We start from the raw sequence: 23116 nt of genomic DNA, 5'->3' as shown, positions 1-23116 counted from the left end.
AGGCAGACTTTACCCTTTTGTATGACAAATACCTCTTGTACAGGAGGCATTAGGTTATTATTGCTGTTAAAACACAACTTCTGCCGCCTCTACTGTTTCCTGTAAGTGAAGCCTTGTTTGGCTGCAGTAAGTATAGCTACGTTCTGTAATCAGATATTGCTTGAAGCTACATGTGATCATCTCTTGGTGTGGTCAATAAACCGAAATGAATCTTCTTATAGGTTGGCTAGTACACCCTGAATGCTGCACGATGCAGGGGACCCAGGGAAGTCCTCTGATGCTGACGTATACATTGCAGGAATTACTGGGTCACGATACAGTGCAGGTGGAGCTCATCCCGGAGAAGAAAGGCTTGTTCCTTAAACATGTGGAGTACGAGGTGTCCAGTCAGGTGAGATCACAGCAGATTTTATTGTCATGTGATATAAATAGCGTTAAAAAGATTTACACTTTAAATGGAACTTGTATCTGCTTGGAACTGGTTTGTTTGTCGCCTGAGATAGGCCCCTACCTCAGTGCTTTGTAAGTGGCGGTTATGTCTATTCACTGATTTCTTGAACATCTGATCATTGAACTTCATTGGTGCTCTTTGAACTGCTTTGTTCGTCGCCTGAGATGGGTCCGTACCAGGGGCGGACTGACAACTCATGGGGCCCCTGTGTCCTTGCCCAAACTCAAAAAAGCCCATGAAAAAGGTACCAGGGGCATCTCATGGGGCCCCCTACTGACCCCGGGCCCTCGGGCAGTGCCCGAGTTTCCAAATGGTCAGTCCGCCCCTGGTCCGTACCTCCTGCAGTGCTTTTTTAAGTGGCGGTTATATCTATCCACTGATTTCTTGAACATCTGACCATTGAACTACATTGGTGCTCTTAGAACAGCTTTGTGTCAGTTTTGTCAGACTGTGATGCTATATTTCGCCAGCAGGAGTCAGCGTAGAAGAATCTCTGTTTGGTGCCATAAGCTATACTTGTGAGAAAGGTCAAATAAAGGAAAGAGAGGAATTTTGATGCAAATTCCCTTTATCAAGAAAAGTACAAGTCCATTTTTTGATTTGGGGCCCACCTTCTCCAATTGGAGAAGTGCCCACCTTCTAGTGTCTCCCTATGGACAATCTTGAACCTGTGAATTTCCAAAAACCTCCCAAGCTCCACCCAAGACCTCCTGTTTTCTCACTTCAAGGATGACTCCACTTTTCATGGTGAAAAAATACAGCATATACAATTGCAACAAAAGTGATATTGTAATTAAATGTTATTAAAAATTACTTTTCCTTTTCAGTAAAATGCAATATGGCAACCTGGATGCATTCTTTACACAGTTGGTGTATAGAACACCCCCCAGAAATGTTATTTCTTGCTTGTGTGATTGACTTTTGGGAAAATCCGTAAAATACAAGTCAGATTTTGGGCATCCCCTGTGACAAAAATGCCATTTTGGTGCGTTACATCCAAAGGGAATTGTATCTAAAGGGATGCAGACCCTGCTGCTTTCCTCATTATAACCCTGCAAGTGCAGCAGCTGATTATTAACTGTAAATCACTCCCTTGTCCATTCATTTTACATATGGACACAGACAAACAACCATTTCTTCAGAATAACAAAAAGTAGGAACCTGCAACAAAGCTTACCATCCCTGCAATGTACATAAATCACTGCAAGTGAAAACAAAAAGAGCGCACAAACCTTGCGCATTACCTCAATAAAAAACTGTGATTTTATTAAAATTATATTTATATATATATATATACAGTCATGGCCGAAATTGTTGGCACCCTTGATATTTCTCCAGGAAATCATGTATTTCTCACGAAACGTATTGCATTAACACATGTTTTGCTATACACATGTTTATTCCCTTTGTGTGTATTGGGACAAAACAAAAAAAGGGAGGAAAGAAAGCAAATTCGACATAATGTCACACAAACCTCCAAAAATGGGCTGGACAAAAGTATTGGCACCCTTTCACAACTGCGGATAAATAAGAATGTTACAAGCATGTGATGCTCCTGTAAACTCACCTGGGGCAAGTAACAGGTGTGGGCAATATAGAAATCACACCTGAAAGCAGATAAAAAGGAGAGACGTTCACTTAACCTTTGCATTGTGTGTCTGTCTGTGCCACACTAAGCATGGACAACAGAAAGAGGAGACGAGAACTGTCTGAGGACCTGAGAACCAAAATTGTGGCAAAATATCAACAATCTCAAGGTTACAAGTCCATCTCCAGAGAACTAGATTTGCCTTTGTCCACAGTGCGCAACATTATCAAGAAGTTTGCAACCCATGGCACTGTAGCTAATCTCCCTGGTCGTGGACGGATGAGGAAAATTGATGAAAGATTGCAACGCAGAATAGTCCGGATGGTGGATAAGCAGCCCCAAACATGTTCCAAAGACATTCAAGCTGTCCTGCAGGCTCAGGGAGCATCAGTGTCAGCGCGAACTATCCGTCGACATTTAAATGAAATGAAACGCTATGGCAGGAGACCCAGGAGGACCCCACTGCTGACACAGAGACATAAAAAAGCAAGACTACAGTTTGCCAAAATGTACTTGAGTAAGCCAAAAGCCTTCTGGGAAAACGTCTTGTGGACAGATGAGACCAAGATAGAGCTTTTCGGTAAAGCACATCATTCTACTGTTTACCGAAAACGGAATGAGGCCTACAAAGAACAAAACACAGTACCTACGGTAAAATATGGTGGAGGTTCAATGATGTTTTGGGGTTGTTTTGCTGCCTCTGGCACTGGGTGCCTTGACTGTGTGCAAGGCATCATGAAATCTGAGGATTACCAAAGGATTTTGGGTCGCACTGTAGGGCCCAGTGTCAGAAAGCTGGGTTTGCGTCCAAGATCCTGGGTCTTCCAGCAGGACAATGACCCCAAACATACGTCAAAAAGCACTCAGAAATGGATGGCAAAGAAGCGCTGGAGAGTTCTGAAGTGGCCAGCAATGAGCCCAGATCTAAATCCCATTGAACACCTGTGGAGAGATCTTAAAATTGCTGTTGGGAAAAGGTGTCCTTCCAATAAGAGAGACCTGGAGCTGTTTGCAAAGGAAGAGTGGTCCAAAATTCCGGGTGAGAGGTGTCAGAAGCTTATTGATGGTTATAGGAAGCGACTGATTTCAGTTATGTTTTCCAAAGGGTGTGCAACCAAATATTAAGTTAAGGGTGCCAATACTTTTGTCCAGCCCATTTTTGGGGTTTTGTGTGACATTATGTCATATTTGCTTTTCTGCCTCTGTTTTATATTTGTTCCAATACATACAAAGGGAATAAACATGTGTATAGCAAAACATGTGTTAATGCAATACCTTTTTTGTGTGAAATACTTGATTTTCAGGAAAAATATCAAGGGTGCCAACAATTTCGGCCATGACTGTATATATATATATATATATATCAATCAGTATAACAAGCGTATAAAATCCTGAAAGGAACACTGAAGTACAAGAGCAGTGCGAGTCACATCAAGAGGGGAGACTCTGAGTTCAGCTGACACGTTTCGAAGGGGGGGGTCCCTTCTTCCTCAGAGCTAACAAGACCATGAGTTCCCTTTTATTTATTTATTTATTTATATATATATATATATATATATATATATATATATATATATATATATATATATATATATATATATAGATAGATAGATCTCGTGAAACGAACACTGAGCCCTCCCAAATGGGCTGGGCAGTCCCAAGAAAGGAGGAGCATAGGTGTCAGAAAAACATGTTAAACAAAATGGAATCATTTACCAACATTATAACATATATTAAATAGAAATAAATATATAATTTTTTTTTTTATACCATCAGTGCAGAGACGCATGATATGATTCAGTAAAGCTGATAATAAGTGATTGTGGGCAGAGCCCCGTGTGGTTGCACTGTTTTCAAATCTGACATATAGTATGGGGAAACTTCTCCCCGTACTATCTGTCGGAGGGAGAGAGGGCGCAGCTGCGGCTATGGGAACCTGTTCCATGTTCCACCCTAAAATAGGGGGAACATGTAACATGCTCCAAAGGTGAACCTATCCTTTAATAATATAATTATACTTATTAAGACCTATGTCAAAGAGCAAAGAAACCACTTAGCTGTTTTTATGATTTTTCTCCCTTGCTGGCCAGACCAACAAAGTGTTATGTCATGCTGAACCCCTCTGGCTAGCAAACATTTCACCCCTGAAGGAGCAGGGATGTAAAAGCAGGTGAGTGCCCATGTGATGCTGTTGCTGGTGGGTTGCATTCAGTCTGACATAGGCCTAATGCTGTACATACAATGCTGTATACAACCTATTATTATTGATTGAGAATGACATCCAGATCCCTGTTTTAAAATCTTGACCTGTTGATTTCTCTTTACAGTTCTTTAAGTCTTCCGTGTATAGAAGATACAACGACTTTGTCATGTTCCAGGAAATGTTGTTGCAGAAATATCCATACCGCATGGTACCATCTCTCCCACCAAAGAGAATGCTTGGAGGTATGTCATCTGCATCTTTATTCATTTGATTTATCCATATGTACAGCTAAAGGTGGCTTTCTGCTTTCATCTAGAAAGAATACTCTGTGCATACTTTACCTCACTATTGGTTGTCAGTTGCTCATTTTTATGGAGTTGCTGACTCCTTGAAAGCAAATCGCTTTCTACATTCGTTGTGTGTCACATTGGAAGGCACTGATAATCTCTTAGCAGTAGTAGCCTAGGAGCTGCTTCGTTGTGCATATTAAATAGCTGATCAAAGAAGATAGTCCCTTAATCCCCAGGAACAACCGGCATGCCCACAGGTTTTCCACTTTGTAGTTGTATTTGGAAATCCTTCTTTTTAATACATTTTAGTTGGCTATTTATGTTGGCCATACACTCATTGAAATTAAATTGTGGCATCCCCTGCTCAGAAGAAGTCAATTATTTACTCGATCAGTTCCGGTTGGGGGATTCCTCCATCCACCTGGTTTGTGTGGCTGGAGAAACCTGTTCATCTTTTTTTTCATTCAGTCCATTGGCTGAACAAAAAAAAAGATTAACCGTGTTTGGCCATCTAACTATGTATGGCTATTTGCCATACAAAATGTAGTGTTGTCTTCCCAATAGAACAATCCCACTTCTAGTCTGCTGTAAAGACAATATATTAGGATCAGCCTGCAGTAATTTATTTTTTTATTTTTTGCAACTTTTTTTTTTTTTTATTTAGATTGAAACGTTACAAAACAGAGCCAATTGAGCAGACCCTGGCTCACATAGAATAGACAGAAAAAGGAGAAGTGTTTTATGATTGAGATCTACACCTGTATCCATATGTGACGGGGAAACCCAAAACTGATGGGTTTCAGTTACATTTTGACTGCTGAAGCCAGATTGAAAAGTAGATGTTTATTATACAAGCATGTAGCTAGAACAACATACAGGGAGAGCAATATAATACAGTGTTGGATTCAAAAGTAATCTGCCTTGGAAAGCTAATACAATTTATATGTCTTAAGATGGGTGGGAATCTAGCTATCTGGCTGCTTTGAAGTTACATTCTGGTTTATGGTGGAGAATCACACAAGCATGTTACTTCCCGGTGCTTCTTTAGATAGCAATCTTCCCAGCTGGAGGTGTGAATAGCATTCTAACACAAGAAAAACAGCTGTTACACAAGAAGACTTCTAATAACAAAATATACATTCAATATATATCCACTTAATGAAAACTAAATGTTTGATATATAAAATGGATGTTCTATTTTCCCTCACGATATGTAAAAAGCACAGCTGCACAGATATGAATGAGCCTAAAAATGATATCCGATGTCAGACCTAAAGTGTGTCTAAATCCATGAACAAAAACTTAAAGTGCTGTTCCACTCACTCTGTAAAAAAAATAAGTCAGCAGCTACAAAAACTGTTGTTGCTGAATTTTGAAAAACAGCCACTTACCTGTCCCATGATCCCGCGTTGCCCCTCCGCAGCCTGTTTCACCGGCCGTCCTGTATTCCAGGCGCCGGCACCTTCAGTGTGGGCACTCGGCTGTGACAGCTTGCGTTTTCACAGCCAGGTGCCCATTGCGTATGCTCGAGTAGCAATGCGCTTCCTGAACGTTCCTGTCATCTTCTGGGACCTGTCGCATGTCTCACAAAAGTTCGGGGAGGGAGGGAAGGATGACAACTTCCGTTTCCGATTGCCTAGGCGATCGCAGCGGGAGCGGGTACCTGACAAATTCGGCTACCCATTTCTTTGTCCCCCCCCCCCCCCACTCCACAAAGGTGCCAATACTTAATGGGGAGCGGGGGACCAATCTTTAAAGCGGAATTTCCTCTTTTGGGTGGAACTCCACTTTAAAGCTGAACTCCAGTTATATCCTCAATCTAGGAAAGCTGTACATGTTCCTCTCCTAAACTGAAATTTTTTTTGAATTCACTGCACACTTTGAGCTTCTCACAGTGTGTATAAGAGGCCACGTTATTTCCTGATCAGAGGACAATCCGCATAGTCAGGCCCTTTCTTCCCCAGCTTTATTGTCCCTGGCTTGCCCCCTTCATTTATTGTAGTTCAATTCCTTTCATCATGGCGGCTCAACATGAAATGTTGATGTTACCTAGGGTGGTCTTGCTTGCCTAGAAACGCCTACTCCTCCAGAATGACAACTACCCATTAAGGCATCTTAATATTTGCATAACTCTTCCCAACAGCCAACTCAATGCTGGAATCAGAGAGGTCTCATGAGAGGAGTACGGAGGTCAGGTGCTGTGATGTTTTCAGGAAGCTATGTTCAGCATCCTCCTACCAGCCATAATCTTTTTACATTGCGTAGATATGCACAGAGCAGCCAATCCGCTGCAGCTAGTGACCAGTATATTCAGACAGCAGCAGGTGTGATGGTGGGGGATTCCTCCATTTGCCACATTTGTGTGGATGGAGGAACCTGTTGGGGTTTTTTTTTTTTTTTGAATGGTAAAAAAAACTGCATGCGGCGAGCTTAGAGTGTTACTAAGCCCACAACAGTAAAATCAGTCTGTCAGTAAAACATGCTTGATATACTCACTGTGGAACTTATGGGGTTAATCCTCTGCATTGTGTAAAAACGCTGTTTGATCCTAACTTCTCTGATCCGCTCCTTCTTCCAGTGTCCCCCTCTTATCTCCTGATAAGACCTATCGTGGAGACACTCTGCACATGATCAGTTTGGTATGTATTGCTAGAAAGGTTTTGGGGTTTTTTTTTTTTTTTTTCTTGGGAGCATGATCAGTACTGTCCAGACAGAGGTCAGGGGTTCTGCATCCCCCTAGAGCAGAAAGAAAACTTCCCCCTACAAGCTTTAACCAGTGCTCAGCTGATCACTGACAGAAGTCACAAGACTGCTCTAATTGCTGATGAGAAAAGGTATTTAGCAGTTTATATTTACTAAAATAATTGCATTTCTGTGTACTGTGGGAGACCAGATATGTTGAATGCAGGGTCCGGGGTTTAGTAACACTTTAAGTTTCATATAGTTGAAATTTGCTTAGTACTTACAGGGTGCTCTAGTTGCACAGTTAGCAAGTCTGCATCAAGCAAGGTATAACTTGGTGCCTTATGATGATACTTGCTATGCAGCAGAATAATTATAAAAATGTGAAAAAATATACAAATCACAAATAATAGCGCAAACCAAATCACACAACTAAATATAACCACCACCAAATAAGTGCATATTAATAGTGCAAACAAAAAAATCAATAAATAGGGAATCTCAATATAGTCCATTCAGAAAAGTCCATATAAACATGATCCTCAGTAAATGAAGTAATGAGATCCTCCTTCATAAGCAATGTGGTATTCAGTGCTCAGAAACACCCCATCAAAATGCACACTCACCATGTGCTAGTAATTAACCAGCATGTCAGTATATATCCAGCATTCACCAGACTTCAAAGGACGATCCTCATGTGTTGGTAATTACTCAGCATACTACTGTGTATCCAGAATATCACCAAACAAACTCCAGAGAAGATCCTCTCATATCCAGATTAGCACATGTGGGTAAAGAAAATACTCGCCATAGTGCAGTATCATCCAACAAATTTATTGCCAAACAAACCCCCCTTAAAATCACACTCACAATGAGCAAATAAAAACAAGGCAGCAGAATAAATGCCTTAGCAAAATACTTTATACCCTGTACAGGAATAACGTGACATTTTTTAAAGGAGCCTTGTCTTCTCATTGGACGCACTTGTTCTCTGTCACCTAGATTTGATATAATTGGTTCCTGAATCCTGGACTAATTTGTTGACTCTTGGCATAAGGACTTTACAATACTTCTACTTTTCTCCTACTATGATTAGCTGAAAGCAAATCCAGTCCCTGCCTTCTTTATTAACATGCATAACCAGGGGCGGACTGACAACTCATGTTGCCCCCGGGCAATAAGGGATCATGGGGCCCCTGTGTCCCTGCCCAAACTCAAAAAAGCCTATGAAAAAGGTACCAGGGGCATCTCATGGGGCCCCCTACTGACCCCGGACCCTCGGGCAGTGCCCGAGTTTCCAAATGGTCAGTCCGCCCCTGTGCATAAGAAATCTGCACAAAGAGATCCTTTTCTTCTTTTTTTGATGGGCTTATTAATGGGGTATAAAGCATAACCAACATTAAAAAGGAAATAAAAAAAGACATTAGGTAAAATGTAAACAATGTGTCCCTTTTGCAGGTATGTATCCTTTTGCCATATATAAGAATGCCTAAAATGAGTTCAATTGTTCGTTTTTAAAGGTTTCAAGGGGATTTCTAAGAAGAGTGGAAAATTTTTTGTACCGTCTTTGCATATAAGCATTCTCACTTCCCACAGTGCTTTCTGAAACTTGTGTGATTTGTATTTCCTTTTTGGTGTTCATTTTTTGGCAGACTGAAGTCTAACTAAAGCGTAACATAAATTAAACTTTTTTTGTTTTGTTTTCTTTTTCGTTCATCCAGCAGGTTGAATTAAATTTTATATGAACTGATTCTCCCATCCACACATTCGAGGTGGATGGGGGAATCGTTCTCACTGTGCTATTGTGTTTTGACAGAGGGGTGACTGCTCCACCCTCTGAACAGCCAGCAGCACTGATCATCCAGGGAAAACCCAACAGGTTGGTTGTACACAGATCGATCGGTAGATCGGCTTGTGTACAACCAGCCTTCCCATACATGGATCGAAATTCAGCTGGTCTCTCCTGAACTGCCCGAATTTCGATCTGTGTATGGGCGCTCTAAGAAATACTATGGTTTGCATACAAAAATATTCTGGAGACTTCAGAGAGTCATAAACACTTTTTACAATACTCTTGCTCAGGGGCGGACTGACCATTTGGAAACTCTGGCATTGCCCGAGGGCCCAGGGTCAGTAGGGGGCCCCATGAGATGCCCCTGGTACTTTTTTCATAGGCTTTTTTGAGTTTGGGCAAGGACACTGGGGCCCCATGATCCCCTATTGCCCGGGGGACCCATGAGTTGTCAGTCCGCCCCTGCTCTTGCTCCTTTGCACAACAAGTTTCAGTGTGGGAAAGAGATTCATATACCTGTCAGGAACAGGTACACCAATCACTGTCATGGAGGGAGGCACCACTAACCACTTGCCCTCCTGAGGATTTACCCCCCTTTCCTGACCACGCCATTTTTGCATTATAGCGCCACATTACTTTAATTGACAATTGCGTAGTCATGCAACGCTGCACCCAAATTAAATTTACGTCCTTTTTTTTTTTTCTTCTCCCCCCCCCCCCCCCACGAATTTGAGCTTTCTCTCAGTGGTATTTGATCACCTCCTGCGTTTTATTTTTTGCGCTATAACAAAAAAAAAGACCAACAATTTTGAGAAAAAAACATTTTTGACTTTGCTATTAAACTTTCATTAAAAAAATGTCAAAAATCAAATTTTGTAATAAATTTAAGCCAAAATGTATTCTGCTACATGTCTTTTGCTAAAAAAAAAAAATCCTAATACTTGTAAATGAATTGGTTTAGGTGAAAATTATAGTGTTTACAAATGGCAATATAGATACTTGAATTTTTTAATTTTTTTTACATTTTTACAAGTAATGGCAGCGATCAGCAACTTATAGCGGGACTGTGGCGGGCATTCTGACACTGGGGGGAACTGACTTGGTGTCACTGACAACCCCAGTGACACCAATAATGTGATAAGTGCTAAAAAAAAAAAAAAAAATAAGCATTGACACTGTACTAATGGCACTGGGAAGGCAGGGGTTAAGAGGGGCGATCAAAGGGTTAACTGTGCGCTGTTGTGCGTGTGTGTGTGCTTTACACTGTAAGCACACTTGTCCAAAGCAGTGTGCACAAGCTGACAGGGAGGAGAACTGTATTATTTGCATACAGTTCTTTTCCCTGTCGGGAGATGCTCGGTAATCGCCGTCCGGGACCTGGTGATTGACAGCCGTGGCTGTGGCGGCTCGGGCAGGGCGCACGCCCCCTACCCGGAAATGCAAAATCAGATGTGTGTGTATATACGTAATTTTGCACACCTGTGCCGCCCTGTAGCAGTATGTCTGCTATAGGGCGGTCGGGAAGCGGCTAAAGCTGGCGTGCCTATACGGCGGACGCTCAGTCCTCAATGCATGTTTAGCTCCTTGTTATAACTAATCCTTGACTCCCTTCAGCTGCCAGCCAAGGAAAATCCCCTTGTCAAATCACTCACAAACACATGCAGGCTCCATCGTCGCAACATTGCCAAGATCCGCTCCTTCCTCACCCCAGACACCACCAAACTTCTAGTACACTCCCTCATCATCTCACGCCTTGACTACTGCAACTCCCTCCTCACTGGCCTACCCAAGTGCAGGCTCTCCCCGCTCCAGACCATCCTGAACTCAGCTGCCAGACTCATCCACCTTACCACCCGCTCCACCTCTGCCACCCCCCTCTGCCTCTCCCTCCACTGGCTCCCGATTGCCCAACGCATCAAATTTAAACTCCTTACCCTGACCTACAAAGCCGTTCACAACACTGCCCCTGACTACCTCACCAATCTGATCACCAGGTACCACCCTACCCGTACCCTTCGCTCCTCACAGGACCTCCTTCTATCCTGCTCCCTGGTCTCCTCCTCCCATGCACGACTGCAGGACTTCTCCAGGTCCTCCCCCATCCTCTGGAACTCACTGCCCCAATCCATCAGACTGTCGCCTTCTCTATTCACATTCAGGCGCTCCCTCAAAACCCATCTCTTCAGGGAAGCCTACCCCACCCTCACCTAACGGCCATCCTCCCTCATTCCTCCTACCACTTCATCCCCCCCAGCCACTTCCTACTGTACCTTTACCCCCTCCCTCCTAGATTGTAAGCTCGTAAGAGTAGGGCCCTCTTACCCCTCGTACGCTGTCTGTCTTTGTTGTACTGTGCCATGTATTGTCCCCCCCTATTGTACAGCGCTGAGCAAACCCTTTGGCGCTATATAAACTCCATGTAATAATAATAATAATAATAATCCCCAGCTGACTGCTGAAAGTAAACGAGGCCTGATATGCTGGTTAATATCTGTGCCAAAATATGGCCATATTTGGACAATTGATGTTAGTTAGCATCCCTGTCCCTTCTTTTAAATTCAGCTGCCAACTGCACAATCTCCTGGCTGGCAGCTACATGAGGAAAAGGATGTGTCATGGGTTGCTAAGATGCCATGGGCCGCCAGTGTCCTAGCAACCCATGAGCCCTGTACAGGAAGCTGTCGCATTATTGACAGCTTCCAAGCACATATGCCCAACTCTGAACACTGACTTTTACCTGTATCTCAACTGAGAGTTTCTTATTTACCACCAGTTTGCTTACTATTGCCTATTTAATTTTTTTAGAATCTGTTGCAGCCAAAACGATAGATTCCAAAAGTGGTGGTAGTAAGAATGTGCCCTTACTGGTACCAAAACTAGCGCAAATCTTTCAGAAATTATGTGCAGGCCACATAAAAGGGGCCATGCCTAGCTTTACTGAGCTTCGCTAAATTCTCTCCAGTGTACTTCTGTAGTTGCACAATGATGTCATATTTTCCATTTAAAGCCAGCAGGTGGCACTGTGAGCCAACACTGGAAATTGCAGCTCCTTGAGAGCGAGGGGCTTTGTTAATACACAAAGTCAGAAAGGGAGGTTTCCTAAATTTATAGCAAATCCACGTTGAGGGTTTGGAGATTTTTAATTTTTACAAGTACAAAAAGTTTGCAAAAGTATTCTGGTGTCCCGGCAGCAGACAGCTCTGCATTATTATGGCTGTAGTGCATTGCGGTTTTTAGAATGGAGGAAAAGCAAAAAAAAAAAAGTACAGGCAAAAAATGAAATTGTCAGACGCAGTCTTAATATACTTTTTTCAAAGCAGTGCCTGAAGTGACATGGCTTCAAATTGGCGAAGATCTATGTTCCTTTCACCGAGATGAAACCCTTTGAGAAGTGTGCAGCTATTTTTGTGCTTCATGAAACAGCATAGATTTGTTCGGGAGGATATGAAGACGGCACAGCAGAGTGAGCGGTGACGGCACTGTCACAATCCGTGTGCTGCCCGCTTTGATCACGGCTGATGTGAAAGGAGATAGTTGTAAAGAGCTCATTTACAGAAAGAGAGAAGCGCCCTCAAAAGCGATAACTGTTTATTTTTCAGCACTTCAAGGGAAGATGTCAAATTCTAAGATAACTCTTTTTCTGAGGATCACAGAACCTTAATTATCTGAAATGGGATTTAACCTGTTCACTTCCTCTGTGTTTAGGTATCATCTCCACCCGCTGCAGGAATAAAGTATACACCGACTGCTGAAAGGGGACCTAACCTCAAAATGAAAGTGTTATTAAACCCAAAAGCAACCATCTATTATATTGCATCTTATCAATCATTAGAGGTGCTGGCTGCATTCGTTTTTTCTTTTTTTTTTTTTTTTTTTTTTTTTTTTTTTAGGCTTGTTTACCTTGTGTTTTTACCTGATGATTTGACACATGTCCTGTAAAAGGCTACTGATCCTAGCACAAACGTGGTGAAAATTGCATATGCCTTTTTTAGTGCATTTTTACTTTTTTTTTTTTTGTTTTTTTTTACTGGACATGTGACTCAAAAATGCATGCATTTATGCGTTTTGCCATGCTTTTTTTTTAAATTCAATGAAGAGGTGTGTTTTTTTTGTTTGTTTTTCCTCCCACTACCGTACCAGTGCATTTTTATGTTCTTTACAGGACAAGTGACTCAAAAATGCACCAAAAATGCATGCATTTATGCGTTTTGCAACAGTTTCCAATTAAATTCAATGAGGAGGTGCGTTTTTGCTGCATGTTTTTTGGTTTCTTCCGCTCCCCCTACCGCACGTTTATGTTTTTTACAGGACATGTGACTCAAAAATGCACCAAAAATGCATGCATTTATGCGTTTTGCAACGCTTTTCTTTAAATTGAATGAAGAGGTGCGTTGTTGCTGCATGTGTTTTTTTGTTTTTTGTTTTTCCCCTCCCCCTACCGTACCAGTGCATTTTTATGTTTTTTACAGGACGTGACTCAATTAAATTCATTGAGGAGGTGCATTTTTTTTCCCCTCCCCCTACTGCACTTTTATGTTTTTTACAGGACATGTGACTCAAAAATGCACCAAAAATGCATGCGTTTTGCAACGGTTTCCATTAAAATCAATGAGGAGGTGTGTTTTTGCTGAGTGTTTTTTGTTTTTTTCCCTCCCCCTACTGCACTTTTATGCTTTTTACAGGACATGTGACTCAAAAATGCACCAAAAATGCATGCGTTTATGCATTTTGCCATGCTTTTCTTTAAATTCAATGAAGAGGTGCATTTTTGCTGCGTGTTTTTTTTTTTTTTTTTTTTTTCCCCTCCCCCTGTCGTACCAGTGCATTTTTATATATATATATATTTTTTTTACAGGACATGTGACTCAAAATGCATCAAAAATGCATGCGTTTTGCAACGGTTTCCATTAAAATCAATGAGGTGGTGTGTTTTTGCTGAGTTTTTTTTTTTTTTTTCCCCTCCCCCTACCGCCCCAGTGCATTTTTATGTTTTTTACAGGACATGTGCCTCAAAAATGCATGCATTTATGCATTTTGCCACGCTTTCTTTAAATGCATTTTTAAGGTTTTTTGTTTTTTTTTTACAGGACATGTGACTCAAAATGCATCAAAAATGCATGCGTTTTGCAACGATTTCCATTAAAATCAATGAGGAGGTGTGTTTTTGCTGAGTGTTTTTTTCCTCTCCCCACCGTACCAGTGCATTTTTATGTTTTTTACAGGACATGTGCCTCAAAAATGCATGCGTTTATGCGTTTTGCCACGGTTTCCATTAAATTCATTGAGGTGCGTTTTTGCTGCGTGTTTTTTTTTTTCCTCCCCCCTACCATACCAAACCTGCACTAAAAGTGCGGCAAGCAGGATTTTAAAGAACACACCTGACCCGCAATGGATCATTGTAAAGAGTGCATGGTCACAGGTTTTTCTTCTGCTTTTGTTTTATGGATCAGTGTGAAAGCAGCCTCCACTTAGGATGATGGAGCGCAGTGGGAATCTTTGGACAGCAATGTTATCATTCTGGGGCAAGGGGAGTGTTAGAAGTACTAGCAGATTTAAATACATTAACAAATTGAAGCTGAAAGCTATTTCTTTATAATCCGTTACCGCAAACTGTTTTAGTTTAGGGGTAAAGGTTTTACAGGATTAAAAGTGGTCCTAAAGGTAGAAGGTTTTTGACCTTAATAAATTCTGTGCATTAAGTTAAAAAACCTTCTGCAAGCAGCTCCTCTCCCTGCCCCGCCCAATACTTACCTGGGCCAATCTCGATCCAGCGCTGTGCCAAGAGCAGAGGCTCTCTTGGCTCTCTGCCTTCTCATTGGCTCAGACATAGCAGCGGGAGCCATTGACTCCTGTTGCTGTCAATCACATCCAGTGAGGAGGGAGTGTGGGCGGGGTCGAGCCGCTCTATGTGTATGTTATGGACAGACAGAGCAGGCTAGAGGGCGAGCACACATGAGGGCACTTGGCAAGGGGGAGGGGCCAGGAGCGTCAGCAGGGGCCCCCAAAAGAAAAATATTGGGGCTGCTCTGTGCAAGACCATTGCACAGAGCAGGAAAGTATGACATTATTTTTTTTTTTTTTTTAAATTAATCCTTTAGAATCACTTTAAGCACCACTCTGTGTTTGATGATTTATCTAATCTCTGTAACTGCAAGGGAGCTGTTCTGTTGAAAAACAGACTTACTGGCTGGATCGTCAAATGAAAATATAATCAAGAAAGACTAAAAAAGAAAACTAATAGTCATCACATCTAAGAATTGGTAAGCTGCAAAATAGTAACTGTCTGCTTTTGGGTTTGCTAATGTTCCAAGGCCCACTTCAAATGAGGGAGGCAGTAGCCTGATGGAGGGAAGGTAGAGATATTAGAATTGGGGATAATCTAAAGCTGGCCAAACATATGTTTGAAAGTTTCTATGAAATTGTGAAAAATCGTTTGTCAGAGCATTGGATGATGACATCATCAGGTCAAATCATTTTGTTCGAAGGCCCAAGATATTTTGTTACTTGAATGAAATTTTTCTTTTTGTTTTTTTTGTTCCTTTTCCTTTTTTCTTTGTTATTAGATCAATGATAGAAAAGTTTATTTAAATGTATAAGTTTATTGCTTGTGGAAGTGAATTTATACTGTATGTAAATTCACCAGCTAATACGATTATAGTAGATATAATTTAAAAAAAAAAAAAATACGTATATATGATATACTGGAATGCATTTTGTTTTCCGAATACTCTAGACCAGGGGTCCTCAAACTTTTTAAACAGGGAGCCAGTTCACTGTCCCTCAGACCGTTGGAGGGCCGGACTATAGTTTAAAAAAAAACAAAAAACTATGAACAAATGCGACAAATGCGGACACAGTACAGGAGATGACCAGAGACTGTGGACATACAACGGGAATACTAGTGTCCCAACATTGGTGTCAGTGGGAGGAATAGTGTCCCATCATTGGTGTCAGTGGGAGGAATAGTGTCCCATCATTGGTGTCAGTGGGAGGAATAGTGTCCCATCATTGGTGTCAGTGGGAGGAATAGTGTCCCATCATTGGTGTCAGTGAGAGGAATAGTGTCCCATCATTGGTGTCAGTGGGAGGAATAGTGTCCCATCATTGGTGTCAATGGGAAGAATAGTGCCCCATCTTTGGTGTCAGTGGGAGGAATAGTACGTCATTGGTGTCAGTGGGGGGGAATAGTGCCCCGTGATTGGTGTCAGTGGGGGGGATAGTGTCCCAACATTGGTGTCAGTGGGAGGAATAGTACCCCATCATTGGTGTCAGTGGGGGAAGGAATAGTACCCCATCATTGGTGTCAGTGGGGGAAGGAATAGTGTTCCATCGTTGGTGTCATTGGGGGAAGGAATAGTGTTCCATCGTTGGTGTCAGTGGGGGAAAGAATAGTGTTCCATCGTTGGTGTCATTGGGGGGAGGAATAGTGCCCCATCGTTGATGTTTGCGGGGCCACTCGGCTCCGCCTCCTCACAGGTGATTGGCCGCTTGTGTGCCTTTCCTGAGCTGCAGTTCTGGCGCCCAATCACCAGTGAGGAGGTGGAGCCGAGCGGCAGGAGTGAGGGAGTGGCCGGAGTGAATGAAGGAGCAGCGCTTCCTGGACTGGATCGTCGTGGGACTGGGACCGGAGCCAGGTAAGATATAGCAGCCCCTGCCCGCCCCTGTACTTAGTGTCCCTTCCTCGCGGAAAATACGCCCCTGCCGGCGGGCCGGATAAATGGCCTCGGCAGGCCTCAGTTTGAGGACCCCTGCTCTAGACATTTTGTCCAGACCTTCTACTTGAATGGAATTTTTCTTTTCCTTTTCTTTTGCACTATTGTTTCTGGGCTGTACTACGGGTACAGACAACAAATAACATACACATATATGGTATCGCTGCGATCGTCAAGAGCTGGAGAATTTATTTTGGGTTGTTCTTTGGTGGTAGGTTATGGTAGTAACAAGAAACACATAGCTAAATAAATTTTTTTTTTTTTTTTTTTTTTTTTTTTTTTTACTATTTTGGGCCAGTTTTCCTTTGATAATAAAAAAAAATCAAAAGATATCCATTACCATTTACAACCAAATGAAAGCTCAATTTGTCCTGAAATAAACAAGGTATAATTCACCTGGATGTACAAAGTAGCTGTAATGATAGGTACTGTTTTACTAACACATGTCAACGTTGCAAAATTGTGCTTAGGCATTTAGATTTGTTTTACCCTTAGGCATGAAGGGGTTAAGAAAAACAGAGTTTGTTTAATTTAATAATTTGCAGTAAAAATGACCCTTCAAAATTGTAAGCTCATCTGATACTCTTATGAGGATTTGAGGATGGGACCTGGCATGTGTGGGAGACACAGGCATCCTACACTCCTGTCCCCATGTTGTTTCCTGTAGTAACATAGGGATCAGAGGATGGAACCACAGTGCATGCCGAGGGACAAGTGTTAAATGCTAAAGACTTTTCTGGAGACTGCAGTGCTGGAACAGAAGGAAGGTAAGAGACAAGGGCCAACAGACAGATAAATATAAGAATACACAGGATACACCTACCGTTAGCATTTTTTCACTGACTAGATAGAGCCCTTTTTTTAAAGCATATCTTTAGCCAAAAATGTTTGGTTTTGGATAGAGTAGGGAAGGATTAGACCCCCTGCCAGTTTTTCTCGCTGTCTTTGGGGAGATTTCTCTTTACTTCCATCTTTGGAGAAGCAATAGGATATGAGCAGAAATCCTTCCTTTCACAGCTGTCACACGTCCAGGTGTCCTTTTTGCTGCTTTGGTAATTGTCATAAAATTTTGGATTTCCTGGTAACAACTGTAAATCTTCGGATTTCCCATCAAAACTCCCCAGTAGGGACACAGACAGCAAAAAAAAAAAATTTGCTAGAGATGATTAGGCTTAGCTCGAAGAATGGCTTTGGTCAATTAAAAAAGCTGGTAATGCAAGCTTAGGATCTCCTGAACCTCCAAACAATTTAACTTCTTGACATCTTTTCCTTGCAATGGGAACATAATATGGTTTGTGTTCAGACCCCCTTCACAGGCTGTGCCCATCCCCTTCACTACGTAATAATGGTTGACAGTACCAATAATACAGGATCAATATGTATTATGTGAAATGTATTTATTTATTTTACTTGGCTTAGATCTGATCATGTATGATATAATAAACACGTGTTGGGCAGCTAAAGCAATAGGCACACCTTAAAACTACAATGTTTACAAACAATAATAAATTGTTTACAAACAATAATAATAAATTGTGCCTATTTTGCACTTCAACAGTACATCACTGAATCTTTAATTTTTTTTTTTCCCAATTTGATATTTTACCAGTGGATCGAGAGTTTATAGAATCCCGGAGGCGCGGTCTAAAGAGATTCATTAATCTAGTAGCCAGGCACCCCTCTTTCTGGGATGACATACTTGTGAATATTTTTCTTTCATATAATGGTCAGGTGAGTACACCTTACTTTGTGTAAAAATCTTTGTGCGTAAATTGCCATTGTTTTCAATGTGAACACACCAGAGGAAATGGGGCTCTGTCACAGGGGCAGTAGATTTTACTGATGAAGCTGCTCTTTGTAAGGCCCCTTTTCACACGGACGATCCGATCTGTTCCACCTGCCCGTTTTTCAGGCAGACCCAGTCGGAATCTCTGTTCTCCTCTATGGAGTGGCAGGTGTTAACGGAAATGTGTGTACACCCACCGATATCCAATTCATTCTGCCAGAAAAGGATGAATGGGGACCCATTCAGATTGGATTTGATGGCATTTGGATAGAAACAAACAGGTGGTCCATTTCCATCCGACCACCCAAAGAGGATAGCTGACTGTGTCTTTGTCCGCTCTGCATAAGTGGAGTGGAAACGAACGTGTTATCTGCTTGCTCCGCCTGGATCAGCATACAGATCCTCCTCTAAGCAAGTGGATCCGCTGACGGGTCCGCCCCGAGTGAAAGGGGCCCTTACATGTGGGGAGCAGGTCACAAAATGACCAGTCTTCAAAGCAATGCAAATGTGCAATCTTGCAAACTACAGATTACTTGCTCAGAGTTTGTTTGCTTAGATCTTTTATCTGTAGAAATTGGTTTGACTGTCAGCATCTGAAAATCCAGGCAGTCTGTACTTAAAATAAACCTATGTTCAATATTATAATTAAGAGGCTGGCATACTTGTACACTTTTATTTATTATTTTTTTTTTTTACTATTACTTTTTTTTTTTTTTTTCTCCTTTCTTTTTTGGCAGCCCTAGGGAGTTGGGGAATTCTGACTGCCATTTTTATTGCTGGGAACACCTTGCATTACCGACAAACATGTCTGACTTTGGAAGCCCTTTTTATCACCTCAAAGGGGAACCTCTATTAGACCTTATCCTCACATGGGCATCATTCTGGGCAGTCAGATCAGGGCAAGGTGGTGCCTGGTATGCCCCAAGCAGAGTGGCCAATGTGCACAACTCCACATTTATCTCTTTGTAAAAGTCAAATGCAACATGCATTGGAGTCAAGTGGAAAAGCAAAATAAAGAAGGTTTTTAGGTGTACCTGTTTACTGCCTATGCATTGCAGCAACTGCACATGTATTGTAATGACGGCGTACTTGTTGCTTAAGTCATGTGTAACGATTGCATGTGTGCTGCTCATTTATTGTAACAATTGTCTATTTTGTGCCCGTATGTCAGGATTGTCTGTTGGCTGGCTGCCCATGTATTGTCAGGACTGCTATTTTTTTCCCTATGTATTGACAAGTCAGCACAGTTTAGAGACCATTTACTGTATTTTAATCCTCTACAGACCTGTCACTTTAAAACTATGCCACTATTATCTGCATGTTTCACATTGGCGCACTACAATTAAATCCATGAATTTACTTCAGCATACTATTTGATATTCACGAATTGGTTGCTATGCAGTGCTTTGGGAGGTATCATAAGATTTGCAAAATAACTTTTTTTTTTTTTTTTTATTCCCAAGCAAATTTCACCTAAGCAAGCCACATAACTCTATTCATTGGTGTTTTCATTACCTGTGTAGGGTTTGACTTTAACACAAACTCTGTAGGTTCCTGAATCAAGAAGGAAGAAAGTGGGCACCAGTATGTAAAATGTTAAAATATGAATTTATAACTATATTTTGTCAAATATTGTTGCAGTAAAAATTCCTGCGGTGGTATGTATAGAGGAGGAAAACACAGCGACCAATTTTTTTTTCTACATAATTAACTACAATAAAATATGAATTCTGATTGATTTTTATGGATTGAGTTTTTTTTCATTTTTCTCTTCAGTAAACCTGAATGTTTTCACGAAGAAAAGACAAATATATGTTTTTTTGTTTTAGGATGTACAGAATAAAATGCGTGAATCTTCCCATGGGGTGGGAGATGAGTATATGCTGTGCAAACTTGCAACACATGCCAAGGTTTGTATCATGGTAATGTATTTTGTAGTGTATTATAGCAGGCCTCATAATTTCAACTTGCCTGCTTGCATTTGGCGAGTGTAAATAACGTTGGGGCGAGCGTGGAGCCCAGCCCAGTATTCCAGGATCTCCAGAGTCTCCCCTTTCCCTCCCTGTGCACAGTCCAGGCCGAAAAGAGTCCTGCACAGCTTCGTGGAGGACATTGCAGACATGCCCCCACCCACCCCCTCACCCGGAAAGCCCATGGAGCGGAGGATGAGGCCTCCCGCACTGCCCGCCAGAGGGCTCAGCGGGCGGCTAGCCACAAGCCAGGACCTTTCAATGCTCCCTTCAACTGTGGGAGTCACTGGGGCCACCAAGTCCCGCCACCTGTGTGACAGCGGATAGCCCCACTTGTAGCACGCCGCCGACCCCACCAACTAACTCACTGACCCATTCCTGTGACGCTGCCCCTCACCTGTCCTGCCCCCCTTCTGTGATGCTGCCCTCCCCCCTGTGACACTGCCCCCTACCTGTCCCGCTGCCCCCCTCCTGTGACACTGCCCCCCTCCTGTCTCGCTGTCCCCTTTTACTGGGGACGGACTGACTTGGGGGGGATTTACTGGGAAAATAGTGTTCTGGATGCACTTTTACTGGGGAAGGACTGACTTGGGAGGGGGGTTGGATTTACGGGGAAAAGAATGTCCTGGATGGGATTTTACTAGGGAAGGACTGACTTGGGAGGTGGGTTGGATTTACTGGGAAAAGAATGTCCTGGGGGATTTTTACTGGAGACAGACTGACCTGGGGTGGATCTGCATAAAACATTTAACAGTGTAATTTCATGAGATAATTTACGAGGGTGTGTTTAGGGCCAGGGTAGGGTTTGGGTGGGGCAACTGATGGCAAGTAACTCTTAAGGCCTGGCTAGTAGCTCAGGACTTGAAATTTTGAGCCCTGTATTTTAGAATGTGATACTGTAAAGAACAGTCAATCCATCTAGAAGCTGTTATTGGACCAGAAGACACATCCTTCATATTGAAGCATTCTTATGTTTTGTGCACAGCCTGTTTTATGTTGATTCTTGACTGAGTTGATGCTGTATGTCTGTTGACTTCCTATCTTCTTGCTGCTATCCTCGCAGGATTTCCTTCCGGCTGATATCCAGGTCCAATTTGCAACCAGCAGAGAGCTGATCAGGAACATCTTCAACAGCTTTTACAAACTGCGGGATCGAGCAGAGAGAATGGCTGGAAGAGCCATTGACAATGCCACTGATCTTCTGGGCTTTGGCAAAGAACTAAGGTAAATCAGTTGCTAAAGGTTTCAACTCAGCCAAAAGGGATATTCTAGCTAAGGATGGAACTTGGTGAGCTTTTAATATATCTTGTGGATATAAGAAGTGAGACTTCTGCTATAATTCTGAACTCTGCACTTTTCAACCTGGGAGTTTTGGGTAAATCTGCCCAACTTCGCATTCCCCTGTTTGCATTCTCCATTTTATAGTAGTATTAACATTTAACAAATATAGAATGTATACACCTTTAAATTGGTATTGTCACGAACGTGCGCACCAGAGAGTGACGCAGTCCGCCATTTTGTTAAGAGTAGCCATGTTATTCCCTCATTCTCCCTCCCCCCTCACTCTGAGTGTCACAGTGACAGTGTATGTGTGTGAAAAAAATGTCACCAAAGGGTCATAGGAGCTATAAAGGCCCCCCAGGGAGACGGGTCCTAGCTGTTGGAGAACCTGTGCCATTTCACACCTCGGAAGAGATAAGCTAAGCTTCCCCCCAGAGTTAAAAGAGATTCCGAGCTAATAAATCTAACTCAGCGTAGGTGACAGAATCCGATAACAGGTCTCAAAATCCATTTTTCTCCTATGTCTCATATTTTGTAATATGAGAGACTTACATAAAAACTGGACATATTGTCAGATGGACGAGGAGCAGGCGAACAGTTTGATGTCACTCGCCTTGTCCCGGACACACAGGAAAGCAGAAAAATAGATCTCGTGGACCGTTCAGTGTACACTTTCATAATTCGTATCTAATTAATCCTTAGACTTGTCTGCATAAAATTCTACCCGCGGGTGGAATGTCTCTTGTGCAGATGGAAATTTATGGGCCCAATTATGAGTTATGGGAGATTTTGGCCCTAGTGAGGCATCCACCCATATCTCCACGCCCTAAGCGGGGATTGGTCCTTGATGTCAGCTGGGGAATACAAAATAGGCTGTCAGGCCTAAGAGTGTAAGTTGAAGACGTCTCCCATTTTAACATCAATACCACCTGGGAAGACCCCTGCCTTTTGCTCTGAAACTTGGATCTGCTAACCCAGGACTTTGGCAAGTACCTTAACCCTTTCACCTCTCTCTCTGATATCTCTTTGCTGTGCTGTTGGTCTCTGTATGTTTATATATATATCTTAGTTACATCTTTTTCTGTAAATATTTTTATTGCACCCGTTTGACCTTTTAGTAATAACTCTTTCCTTCTGAAAGTGTTGAACTGTTTCTGTAGCGCTTAATTGCAATTTACGAATTCCTGCCTCTAAAGAGACGCTACTGTTTGTTTAAACCTCTGTATAACAGGCCTGTGTTATGACCATGTTATGCAGGCGATTATTTCAATCATTATAGTGTTATAGCTGATATTGCCGAGTTTCCCCTTTCTCTGTATAAAAAGGAAGTGGTGGCAGTATGAAGGGTTAATTGTGTAATT

At 42.1% G+C, this 23116-nt stretch overlaps 1 protein-coding gene across 1 annotated transcript in view; it reads left to right on the top strand.

Annotated features, from left to right (window-relative positions):
* Window positions 1-221: 221 nt before the first annotated feature.
* Window positions 222-23116, top strand: part of SNX8 (sorting nexin 8) — a 37693-nt gene continuing 14798 nt past the window's right edge. The window contains exons 1-5 of the mRNA XM_089684249.1: window positions 222-391; window positions 4367-4484; window positions 18328-18449; window positions 20334-20414; window positions 21538-21698. Coding sequence (XP_089540375.1) covers window positions 251-391; window positions 4367-4484; window positions 18328-18449; window positions 20334-20414; window positions 21538-21698 — 623 coding nt within the window. The 5' untranslated portion in view covers window positions 222-250. The remainder of the gene's footprint in view (window positions 392-4366; window positions 4485-18327; window positions 18450-20333; window positions 20415-21537; window positions 21699-23116) is intronic.

The sequence above is a fragment of the Staurois parvus genome, unplaced genomic scaffold, assembly GCF_062004578.1.
Source record: "Staurois parvus isolate SC_StPar_1 unplaced genomic scaffold, SC_StPar_1.0 ptg000018l, whole genome shotgun sequence".
Classification (NCBI taxonomy): Eukaryota; Metazoa; Chordata; class Amphibia; order Anura; family Ranidae; genus Staurois; species Staurois parvus.
This window is presented reverse-complemented; position numbering and strand designations above follow the sequence as displayed.